The 12,640-nt window shown below is 45.5% G+C and overlaps 1 protein-coding gene across 1 annotated transcript; it reads left to right on the top strand.

Annotated features, from left to right (window-relative positions):
• Positions 1–5,445: 5,445 nt before the first annotated feature.
• On the top strand, positions 5,446–10,474 carry LOC309493511 (putative C-type lectin domain family 20 member A). The gene has a single exon (XM_082162673.1). It carries the CDS (start codon positions 5,745–5,747, stop codon positions 6,537–6,539), a length of 795 nt encoding a protein of 264 aa, XP_082018799.1. The 5' UTR covers positions 5,446–5,744; the 3' UTR covers positions 6,540–10,474.
• The last annotated feature ends 2,166 nt before the right edge of the window (positions 10,475–12,640 follow it).

Consider the following 12,640-nt stretch of genomic DNA (forward strand, 5'->3'; position numbering starts at 1 on the left):
ATGAATGAAAAACATACGTCACTTACTCCGTTGCTCTGATTGGTTATAGGTCTATCCAATTGAGTGCAGAGGCATTTTCCTTCCTGGTTCGGTTGAAACACGCCCCATAATCAAAGCTCAATGGAGCAGTATCAGACTCACATTCTGACTAGAATCTGAGTATGACGACGTCAGGCTAGCTTGCAGCCTAAATGGTTGCAAAACTCTGAATTCATTAAAGGATAAGTTCGGTATTTTACATTTAAAGCCCTGTTTTCAGATCGTTTCTGATGAAATAGAACGGTTAAGATTGAAATTTGGACACATGCTGCTGTCCCGAGAATTTTCGGTTTCTGTGGTAGCACCCCTCCCACCTCCACAATGGCTGCATAGGTGCACTGGAACAATCCTTCCTAAAACGCTTTAAACTTTCATTTACAAAGACGTGAAACTCACCGAGTGGTCAGGGGTGTTCACTGATATGCTCACACAAAAATCGCTGCAAAAGATGCTTTCCAACAGGTTTTATCGTATTGTATTGGATGATACAAGTCAATGGAGTTGGACAAAAACTACGATAAAACCTGTTGGAAAGCATCTTTTGCAGCGATTTTTTTGTGAGCATATCAGTTTTTTTTCATATCACCAAATTCTCGGGCCAGCAGCATGTGTCCAAATTTCAATCTTAACCGTTCTATTTCATCAGAAACGATCTGAAAACAGGGCTTTAAGTGTAAAATACCGAACTTGTCCTTTAAATTTGTTGGTGAACAGATAGACTTGCATTTTACAATAAATACAGATCAAACCTCGGCGGCCATTAGATGGGAAGCCTTTAAGGCATTTATTAGAGGACAAATTATTAGTTATACTAGTTCCAAATTTAATAAAGATAGACAAAAGCTGCTTGAGTTAGCAAATTACCAATTATTGTGGTATTATTGGGCTGCTCAAATGATTGAAATGTTGGCTGCAAAAGGCTTGACACTTGACAGCTTTTTACATTCAGCACCCCTTAACGAACTAAAACCAAAAACAGACAATCCATTTGTGAAGAATACCATTATGATCTGGTACGAAGTTCATACATTTCTCGGAGAGGCCCCATTGCTGTCTTGCTTCTCCCCGATTTGGGGGAATGAATATTTCACTCCAGCTAAAAATGATATGGGGTTTAAACTATGGCTGAATAAGGGAATAGTTAGATTTGTATTTGTATTTGTAGGACTTGTATGAAGACAATATTTTAATGTCATTTGACAATCTCCCTTCATTATCTACACTGGAAAACCTTTTCCACACAAGAATGTTTCAGTAAAGGGTGAATTACACAATTATATAATATACTGGTACAGAATCATAAAGAAAATACTGCAAATAAAACACGAGAATGGATGCAGGATTTAAATAAAAGACATTTCATTAGATGAATGGGGTAAAATATGTTTAAAAGCACAAACTCAATGTCACGAACTGCTCCGAGACACGAAGGTTGAGGATCCAAATGCAGCTTTATTAAGGGGTAATCCAAAGACGAAATCCAATAAACAGGCAAAGGGTCAAAACACAAGTAGACAGTCCAAACAAACAAACAAACAAACAAACAAACAAAACAGGCAGGGGTCAGAGGCGAGAGAGTAATCCAGGGAACAGGCAAGAAATCCAAAAACCAAGAGACATGAAAACCAGGGAAAATGCTCAGAAGTGCAGTGCAACAACATACAAAACTTCGCAATGATAATGAGGTGAACCAGGCTTATATAGCGTGAACTAAACAATATAATGAGACACAGGTGAATGCGATAATCAGGGATGATGAGTCCGGGCAGTGAATTATGGGAAGTGTAGTTGTGAGTGAATCATGATAGTCTGGTGTGGAGTGCCCTCTGGTGGCTTTCAAGGGCACTCCAGCTGGTGACCGTTACATAGCCCCCCCTCAAAGGAGCGGCTTCCAGACGCTCTAAACTTGTCCAGGAGGGAGGTGGAGCGGAGGCGGACCCGGGGGCGGGATGGTGGGCCAGGCCCGTGGAGCGGATAACGACCTGGAGACTGCGGCAAGACGGGAGGCCAGGGCGGATCAGGCTGTGCAGGCGACCAGGGCGGATCAGGCTGTGCAGGCGACCAGGGCGGATCAGGCTGTGCAGGCGACCAGGGCGGATCAGGCTGTGCAGGCGACCAGGGCGGATCAGGCTGTGCAGGCGACCAGGGCGGATCAGGCTGTGCAGCCGACCAGGGCGGATCAGGCTGTGCAGCCGACCAGGGCGGATCAGGCTGTGCAGGCGACCAGGGCGGATCAGGCTGTGCAGGCGACCAGGGCGGATCAGGCTGTGCAGACGACCCTTCAGGCGGCCAGGGAGGAGACGAACCTTCAGGAGGCCAGGGAGGAGACGAACCTTCAGGAGGCCAGGGAGGAGACGAACCTTCAGGCGGCCAGGGAGGAGACGAACCTTCAGGCGGCCAGGGAGGAGACGAACCTTCAGGCGGCCAGGGCGGAGCAGACGGTTCAGGAAGCCAGGGAGGAGACGACCTTTCAGGCGGCCAGGGAGGCGGCCAGGGAGGAGACGAACCTTCAGGCGGCCAGGGAGGAGACGAACCTTCAGGCGGCCAGGGAGGAGACGAACCTTCAGGCGGCCAGGGAGGAGACGAACCTTCAGGCGGCCAGGGAGGAGACGAACCTTCAGGCGGCCAGGGAGGAGACGAACCTTCAGGCGGCCAGGGAGGAGACGAACCTTCAGGCGGCCAGGGAGGAGACGGACCTTCAGGCGGCCAGGGCGGAGCAGACGGTTCAGGAAGCCAGGGAGGAGATGACCTTTCAGGCGGCCAGGGAGGAGACGACCCTTCAGGCGGCCATGGCACAGGAACAGACACCGGCTCAGGGACAGACACCGGCTCATGGACAGGGACAGGGACAGACAACGGCTCAGGCTCAGGAACAGACACAGGCTCAGAGGATGCGGTGGCCATCTTGTCCGAAGACACAGGCGTGGAGTCGGCCATCTTGTCCGAAGACACAGGCGTGGAGTCGGCCATCTTGTCCGAAGACACAGGCGAGGAGTCGGCCATCTTGTCCGAAGACACAGGCGTGGAGTCGGCCATCTTGTCCGGAGACACTGGATCGGCAGAAGTGACGTGAACAGTCTCTGGATCGGCAGAAGTGACGTAAACAGTCTCTGGATCGGCAGAAGTGACGCGAAGCTCTGGCTCTGGCTCGGCAGGACTGACGCGAAGCTCTGGCTCTGGCTCGGCAGGACTGACGCGAAGCTCTGGCTCTGGCTCGGCAGGACTGACGCGAAGCTCTGGCTCTGGCTCGGCAGGACTGACGCGAAGCTCTGGCTCGGCAGGACTGACGCGAAGCTCTGGCTCTGGCTCGGCCGGACTGACGCGAAGCTCTGGCTCTGGCTCGGCAGGACTGACGCGAAGCTCTGGCTCTGGCTCGGCAGGCCTGACGCGAAGCTCTGGCTCTGGCTCGGCAGGACTGACGCGAAGCTCTGGCTCTGGCTCGGCAGGACTGACGCGAAGCTCTGGCTCTGGCTCGGCAGGACTGACGTGAAGCTCTGGCTCTGGCTCGGCAGGACTGACGTGAAGCTCTGGCTCTGGCTCGGCAGGACTGACGTGAAGCTCTGGCTCTGGCTCGGCAGGACTGACGTGAAGCTCTGGCTCTGGCTCGGCAGGACTGACGTGGAGAAGCTCAGGCTCGGCAGGACTGACGTGAAGAGATTCAGGAACGGTGGCCATCTTAGGATATGGCCCTGGAACGGTGGTCGCGGCAAGACGAGACCCTGGGACGGTGGTCTCGGCGGAACGAGACTCTGTTCGGGCGGCCCTCTTAGCAGTACGTGCTGATATCAGCGGTGGATCTGTCAATTTGGAAATAAGTCCTGGACGCCCATAGACCGATCCGGTGGCAGGCTTTAGGGTTGGCGTGACGTGAAGATTCTCAGGCTGGGGGGATACTGCTGGTTCACGGAGCTCCTTCTCTACCACCCCCACAGTAAACGATGAGCCGCTCAACAAAAGGGCCAGGTCCATATAGTGCTCTAAAGTCCCATGAGGATCATGCAAGGGCATGAATGAACTTAGCGGTTCAGATAGTCCTCCCCGAAAAAAGATCATAAGGCATTGTTCATCCATACCGGTCAAGCGAGCCAGCTCCAAAAAGTCCATGACGTATTCCTCTATGGGCCGGTCTCCCTGACGGAGACGCATAATCTGTGCTCCTGGATTCATGGTTGGTCGTCGCTGCTGGATCTTGGTTAGGCGAAGTTTTCTGTCACAAACTGCTCCGAGACACGAAGGTTGAGGATCCAAATGCAGCTTTATTAAGGGGTAATCCAAAGACGAAATCCAATAAACAGGCAAAGGGTCAAAACACAAGTAGACAGTCCAAACAAACAAAAACAAAACAGGCAGGGGTCAGAGGCGAGAGAGTAATCCAGGGAACAGGCAAGAAATCCAAAAACCAAGAGACATGAAAACCAGGGAAAATGCTCAGGAGTGCAGTGCAACAACATACAAAACTTCGCAATGATAATGAGGTGAACCAGGCTTATATAGGGTGAACTAAACAATATAATGAGACACAGGTGAATGCGATAATCAGGGATGATGAGTCCGGGCAGTGAATTATGGGAAGTGTAGTTGTGAGTGAATCATGATAGTCTGGTGTGGAGTGCCCTCTGGTGGCTTTCAAGGGCACTCCAGCTGGTGACCGTTACACTCAAACTATAAATACTCGTTTGAGATTCTTACAGTATAATAGTGAGAACTTATATCACTCCTGTGAGATTAAATAAATGTAACCTTAGTATTCCTGATGTTTTAAATGCAATAATTACCAAGGCACATTTTTTCATTGTGTGTGGGAATGTGGTGAGGTGCAAAGGTTTTGGAGGAAAGTGACTCAGTATGTATCTCAATTTACTACTACCCCTATCTCTTTAAGCCCGGTAATATGTGTATTGGGTATTTATGTGGACAGTTGCTCTCTGCCTGTCAAAGAGAAAAAACTGGTGGATTTGTGCCTACTACAAACCAGGCGTTCAATTGCCCTTTGCTGGAAGTATTGGACTTTGGCTGAAAACTTGATATCCAGTTTGGCCCTTGAGAAGCTAACATATGTGATTAAGGGGAAGTCTTCTGAATTTTACGAAATTTGGAAGATGTTCTTGAGATTTGTCAAAGAAGGAGATATTGAAGAGACTATAGATGTGTGAAGTTGTAGTAAATGCTTAATGCTTAACAGGAGTGTATGATATAAAGCACTGTGTGTTTAAGGATTTATTTATTGTTATTTATTTTATTATTTTATTAAATTAAAACATTTTACCACCTGCCAGGGTTATTGTGGAGGGGGAGGGATTTGAGTAAGTTATGTTTGTATTTAAGAGGACTATGTTTGTTCTTTTGTTAAATGTGTTGTACAATTCAATAACAAATATGTTTGCAATGAGCACTGAGTTGCTTTCAGTTCAAACAGCTCAAACATACATTTTAGTCTGAGACTAGAATTAAGCCTGTCTGTGAAACCGGGGGTTCATTTATTGATATTTCCTTTCTTTGAGTCACCTGATTTGCCTGTTGCTCACGTTTTGAGTAAAGAAATTTGTTAGTGTAATGCCTAAAGGGCCCAAAGCAGTGAAGGTCACTGTGATGTCAGAGCTGACCTGGTTTTTATTGGTCTGTTCATGGCAGAAATTTGTGAAAGGTGTGGCGAGTCAGCAGCATCATGACATAAAAGTGGAATCCCACATTTATTAGGAGTTCAAATGCTTCACTGGGAGATCACCTGTAGAGACATGAAGGCTTCAGTAACCGTGCTGCTCTTTCTGAGTCTCTTTGAGCTGAATCTCAGCGTCTACAGATATCACTCTTTCGTGAATGAGAAAAAGTCCTGGAAAGACGCACAGAAGCATTGCAGAGCGCTCTACGATGACTTGTCCACTGTCAGAAGTAAAGATTTACAGAAGCTCTCTAACAATCCTCTAATTAATGAGAAATATTTTTGGATTGGACTTGAGAGAGACGGTGAAGACAATGACAAGTGGATATGGTCCGAAGGCGGGCAGGCGACGATTACGTTCTGGGCTGATGGAGAACCAAATCATGATAATGAAAAATGTGGCGCTATTGATAAACGCACATATAAATTGTATGACGGCGACTGCTCTGGGAATCTAAGATTTTACTGTATGAAGGTCTTTGAGCTGATCCTGGTGCAGCAGGAAAGCACATGGGAAGAGGCTCTGGAATACTGCAGACAAAACCACATCAGCCTGGCCATACTAGACTCAGAAGACATTATGGAAGAAGCGCAGATAAACAGCACAGCAGCCGAAACAGCTGACGTGTGGATTGGTCTGCGCTTTATTGTTGGTAACTGGATCTGGGTAAATGGAGAATATCTGGGCTATAAGGTCTGGTCTGCGGATGGAGAGCTCCAGTGTCCTGCCATGGATCAGCGCTGTGGAGTTTATAATGTAAAGAACAAGGTTTGGAAACCCGCAGACTGTGAGCAGAGACTCAACTTTCTCTGCGTCAAGAAGGGATACAACAGAGTCTAATAATCTTTGAAGGTTAGCAGATACTGTGAACGGAGAGTCATTTTCAGAAACATTTACTTTCTTTGCTTTGTTTGTAATGGCTGAACATCAGGATGAAATTGATAATGTAGTCCTGAAACTTTAGCTAGTTTTACAGGCAAATGTTGACCTGTGTAATGCGTAAGAAATCCCTTTTAGCCGCACTCATGTAACTTATTTTATTGAATTCATAGAAATGTTAAAAAACGGATAAAAAAATAAATGAATGTTTGAATTCTTTTATTTAATATTCACTTGTATTTTGGTAGCAGCACAAGTCTCGCTGCGTAAGTGACACTGTAGCAACTTTACGTCATGATGTATTACGTCATCACGTTGGAAAGGTCACGAAAAATGACGTGACGCGTGACCTTTCCAACGTGATGATCAAATGCTTTCCAGGAGTTAGGTAGTTTAATACATTATCTTATTTCATTACTAAAATGAAATGTGAAAAGCAATAGATAATTTCATTAGAATGCAAAGTAATATTAGTGTCAGTAGAGCGCAGTCTTGTATGAATATCGATATTGTCCTATTAATGCATTATCTGGTTGTGGTTACTTTGATTTTAAATAAATGAATATCAACTCTGGTAGATATTTTCAATGAATGTTAATTCATGAAACAAATTTTTGTTACAACATGAGTGGAAAATGTTGCATTGAGGCCCGGTTTCACAAACAGGGTTTAGATCAAGCCAGGATTCGGCTTTAGTTCAATAAGGACATTTAAGTAGCTTTTATAAATGTGCCTTAGAAAAGAAAAACATTACTGGTGTGCATCTTGAGACAAAACAATGGCACTGACTTATGTTAAGATATATCAGTGCAAGTTCCTTTCAGTTCAGACAACTCAAACATGCATTTTAGTTTGAGACCAGTTTAAGCCGAATCTTGCAAAAAGTGTTTTGTTTTTCAGATTAGTAAAGTCCCTCATCTCTCGTAACTCTCAGGCAAATCTGTGTTTGTTTTGTAATTCAATCTGTTTCTACAGTCTCTTGATTTCCCTTTCCAGCTGAGATGTCCCTGTTCACTGTGCATTCAAAACAGCCGGTGATGAAGTGCAGTAATACCAGGGTTACTAGTTCAATAAAACCTGAAAACTTTGTTACATGAAATAAAACAATAAAAAAACTTAAACTTATTTTATATCAGCTCGTTAAGCATTTTAATTTCGTTTATCTTTATGTACTAAAATAACGTATTAATGTGCTAACCCTAACTACTAAAAAATATATTACAACATTTAAAAATAATAAAAATGACAAAATTACTAAAACTTCAACTAAAATTAAACTGAAAAAAGAAAATATAAAAATAAAGAGTAATTCAAAATATTAATAAAAACTATGGTAGTTTCTATATGGTAGGCTGTTAAAATAACACTGTGTAATACCAAGTACCAAAGGCCAATTTGGTCAGATACCGTTTTTTATTTCTGGGAATGAGTAATTATAGTCATTAAACATTATATTTGTTATCGCAATTTTTTATTAATATTTATAATTACAGAGCATGCTCAATATTAATTATTATTCTTGTGTCTTTCAGCACTTAGGCGCATGTTCAGAAGTAGCTCTTTTTAGAACCTTATTGCAGAATAGAAATAGTTCCTTTAACTATAGGCCTATTAGTTATCTCTAGTTTGATTGCATGCAAGGATCGATCCACTTGATACAACCCAGTAGCACACGTACATCTCTACATGTCTTTTAAAGAGTACTTCATCTGGAAAACATCTGTTGTGTACAAACATCTAATAAACATCTTTTAAAAAGCAGTTTTACATACATTCTAAATCATAATCTTAAAGTCATTGATTTTATGTCTATATAACATCTGCCAGGAAACGTCCACAGAGGTATTGCAGATGAGCAAACACTAAAAAAATGAAAACATCAAATAGACGTCTCTGAGATGTATGTGTGCTATCAGGGAACATCTGTATCAGAAGTACCGATATTGCTCCGCCCATCCCGATCGCTAGTTTTTACGTAGAAAACTAGAGCTTTGACCAAGTGAACATCCACGAGAGCATCTTTGTGAGCATCATTATCCGCTCGAGCACACAGAGGAACGAGTGTGTTGTAACATTATTTGCATGGCTAATGTAAACAAGATTAATAGGCTTTGACATATAGCCTACTGTTCATCGTCACTTTACTACGGTTAGAGGAGACTGAGGTCGGTGTGCACATGCAGGGTTCATTTATTGTTCATAATTAGATGCTGATATGAATCTTTTTGATTCACACTCATTCATTTTAAAAAAGCATAAAAATCTAAATCAATGGTGAGGACAAAATTTCGATTATAGGTTATAAAAAAATTGTAAGATATTGTAATAAATTACAGTTATTCAATGTGGGGGCTGATTGGAGCTATGCTACGCTATATTACTTCTACTAGGCTAACTAAGAGCACTCGTGTCCCATACCCCGCACGACTATGAGTGTCTCTACGAGTGGAGTATTAGTAAAATAAATCAGCAGGAGGCAGTACTGTCTTCTTACTCCTTTTTTCATACAGAACACAGAATAGGAACTGCACAGGCAAAAACCCATCTTCCACATCTCTTTCCATGACGGTGAGAACCACATTTTTACATAAAAAAGCAGTAAATGAACCAAGAATACCTGAACTAACTTGAACATAAACACACATAACTTTACTAACACAAAAAACCCAATCATCTTGCTTTAATAATGCATAAATCAACTCCCAACAAACAATTACTCATAATGCACCCAGCTGCTAGCGCTGACTGCCAGGTCATTACAATAACCCCCCCTCCAAGAGGGTTAGTGTTCCCACAACCCTAATCTCCCACAACAAAATCCACCAAATGTCCCGGTCGGCGTCGAACACGCTTCGACCTCCCCGGTGTTCTACCCCCAGCACCAGGCTCAGCCCTGAGTCCGTTATTGTCCGTCTCGGCGCTGGGAGTGGATTTCAGGGAGCCTTCCTGGCTTCTATCAGACTTTTGCTCTGAGACCAGTGGGTGGTACGGTGCCAACCGGTCCTTATGAAGCACCACCCGTCTACCCCGTCCCGGCATTCGGACCCGGAAGACCACCTCTGAAATTTTGTCCAAAATCTCCCCGGGTCCCTGCCAATGATGAGTCAGTTTTGGTGACAACCCCCGCTTCCTCTGGGGGCAGAACACCCCTGGCCCAATTGTAGGCCCGTGGGCCTGGGTGTCGTATGCCCGCTTCTGGCGAGCACCAGCGTCCTCTAGAGCCTCCCTGGCCAGTTGATGAACCGTGCTCAGACGGTCCTTCAATTTTCTGAAGTAATCCAATTCTGTCCGACCAGCAATCTCTGGCTCGGGGGGGCGACCCGAACACCAAGTCCACCGGTGTGCGGAGCTCCCTTCCAAACATTCCAAACTGCTCAACTAGTCCATCGCTTTGCAGGTGGAGGGGAGTGGTTCTTGTCTTCTTCACCCCTAATCGCTGGCACACCTCACTGAACAATCGGCTCTCAAAGTTCCACCCCTGGTCACTATGAAGTTCGTCCGGCACCCCGAACCGGGTGGAAAATCTCATCCACTAGTCGCTGCGCCGTCGTGGAGGCACTCTGATCCGGCACCGCATACGCCTCCGGCCACTTCGTAAAATAGTCCATAGCGACCAGGACAAAACGGTTGCTGGCCTCTATGATGGGAAAAGGACCCAAGATGTCCACCCCGATCCTCTCCATAGGCGCCCTGACTAGGTACTGCTGCAACGGCGCATGAGAGCGTTGGCAGGGTCCTTTCTGTGCCGTGCAAATTTCGCAGCAATGAACATACAGCTCTGTATCCTGCCAACAGCCCGGCCAGTAGAACCGCTACCGCTGCCGCAGCCACCGCATTGTCTTAGAGTTCCCGAAATGGCCGGCTCCAGCTGCCCCATGAACCCAAGGAGGACCTCCTTCCGCAGAGCATGGGGAACCAGGAGTTGCAGACGGTCGACCCCCCCCCCCCCCCCGGCACCTGCCACCGTAATAATAATTACAGTTGAGCTCTTTACCTTCGTGGAGCTCCAGGCTGCCCCACTGGGAATGAAGTGTCTTGATCTCAGGCCCCTGGGAGGACACAGCTGGCCAGTCCGGACGGGTTTGTGCCTCCAACCAGCCCCTCACCTTCACCAGAACTCGATCATTCGCCTGCTGTTGCCTCAGCTGCTCAGTGGTGAACGGCTCCCCATCTCCCCCGCTGTCACCCAGCCTTACTGCTGCCGATGATGTTCCCAGACCTCGTTCTTCCTGGCGACTGCAGTACCGACATTCGTCAGCGAAGCATGGACGTCTGGAGAGGGCGTCAGCGTTAGCATGCTGCCACCCTGGTCGATGCTGAACCTCGAAGTCGTACTCTTGAAGGATCTCCAGCCACCTTGCCACCTGACCCTCTGGCTGGCAGAAATTCAACATCCAAGTGAGGCTAGCGTGGTCGGTCCTCAGTGTGAACCTGGTGCCCAGGAGGTAGGGCCTGAAGTGACGGACCGCCAGGACCACCGCTAGCAACTCCCGCCGGGTGACACAGTAATTTCTTTCTGGGCGACTTAGGCTGCACCTATAATAGGCCACGACTCGCTCTCCATTCTCCCCCCTCTGAGATAGTACGGCCCTGACCCCCACGTTACTGGCATCAGTATCCACAAGGAACAGTTGATTGGGATCAGGGTAGGCCAGGACAGGAGCGTCGATGAGAACGGCTTTTAGCTGTCGTAAGGCCGCAGCGCAATCCTCTGACCACTCGAACCACCGGCCCTTGTTTGTCAGCTGATGTAAGGGGCTGGCGATGGTTGCAAAGTCTCTGACAAACCTCCTGTAATACGAGGCCAGACCCAGGAAGCTCCTCAGCTCAGTGATGTTGGTTGGTGGGGGCCAGTCCCTCACTGCGGCCACCTTTGTTGGGTCGGTAGCCACCCCGCTCTCACTGACCACATGCCCCAGGAACAGCATCTGGCGGGTGAGCATGTTGCACTTGGCCGGGTTCAACCGCAACCCTGTGCTACGGATGGCTGTTTGGACCTCCCATAAGTTGTGAACAGCCTGGTCAAAGTCTCTGGCATGGACTAACATATCGTTCAAGTAAACCACACAGCGGGTGCGGGGAATGTCTTTAATGACCCGCTCCATCAGCCTCTCAAAGGTGGCTGGGACATTACACAGTCCAAAGGGCATCACTTTAATCTGCCACAGTCCTTGCCCTATTAAATAAATGAAAATCAACTCTGGTAGATATTTTCAATGAATGTTAATTCATGAGTGGAAATGTTGCATTGAGGCCCGGTTTCACAAACAGGGTTTAGATCAAGCCAGGATTAGGCATTAGTTCAATAAGGACATTTAAGTAGCTTTTATAAATGTGCCTTAGAAAAGAAAAACATTACTGGTGTGCATCTTGAGACAAAACAATGGCACTGACTTATGTTAAGATATATCAGTGCAAGTTCCTTTCAGTTCAGACAACTCAAACATGCATTTTAGTTTGAGACCAATTTAAGCCGAATCTTGCAAAAAGTGTTTTGTTTTTCAGATTAGTAAAGTCCCTCATCTCACGTAACTCTCAGGCAAATCTGTGTTTGTTTTGTAATTCAATCTGTTTCTACAATCTCTTGATTTCCCTTTCCAGCTGAGATGTCCCTGTTCACTGTGCATTCAAAACAGCCGGTGATGAAGTGAAGTAATACCAGGGTTATTAGTTAAATAAAACCTGAAAACTTTGTTACATGAAATAAAACAATAAAAAAACTTAAACTTATTTTATATCAGCTAGTTAAGCATTTTCATTTTGTTTATCTTTATGTACTAAAATAACGTATTGATGTGCTAACCCTAACTACTAAACAATATATTAAGACATTTAAAAATAATAATATAAAAGACAAAATTACTACAACTTAAACTAAAATCAAACTGAAAAAAGAAAATATAAAAATAAAGAGTAATTCAAAATATTAATAAAAACTATAGTAGTTTCTATTATGATAGGCTGTTAAAATAACACTGTGTAATACCAAGTACCAAAGGCCAATTTCATCAGATACCGTTTTTTATTTCTGGGAATGAGTAATTATAGTCATTAAACATTAT

This window comes from Leuciscus leuciscus (assembly GCF_965113295.1).
Source record: "Leuciscus leuciscus genome assembly, chromosome: 2".
In the NCBI taxonomy this organism is placed as follows: domain Eukaryota; kingdom Metazoa; phylum Chordata; class Actinopteri; order Cypriniformes; family Leuciscidae; genus Leuciscus; species Leuciscus leuciscus.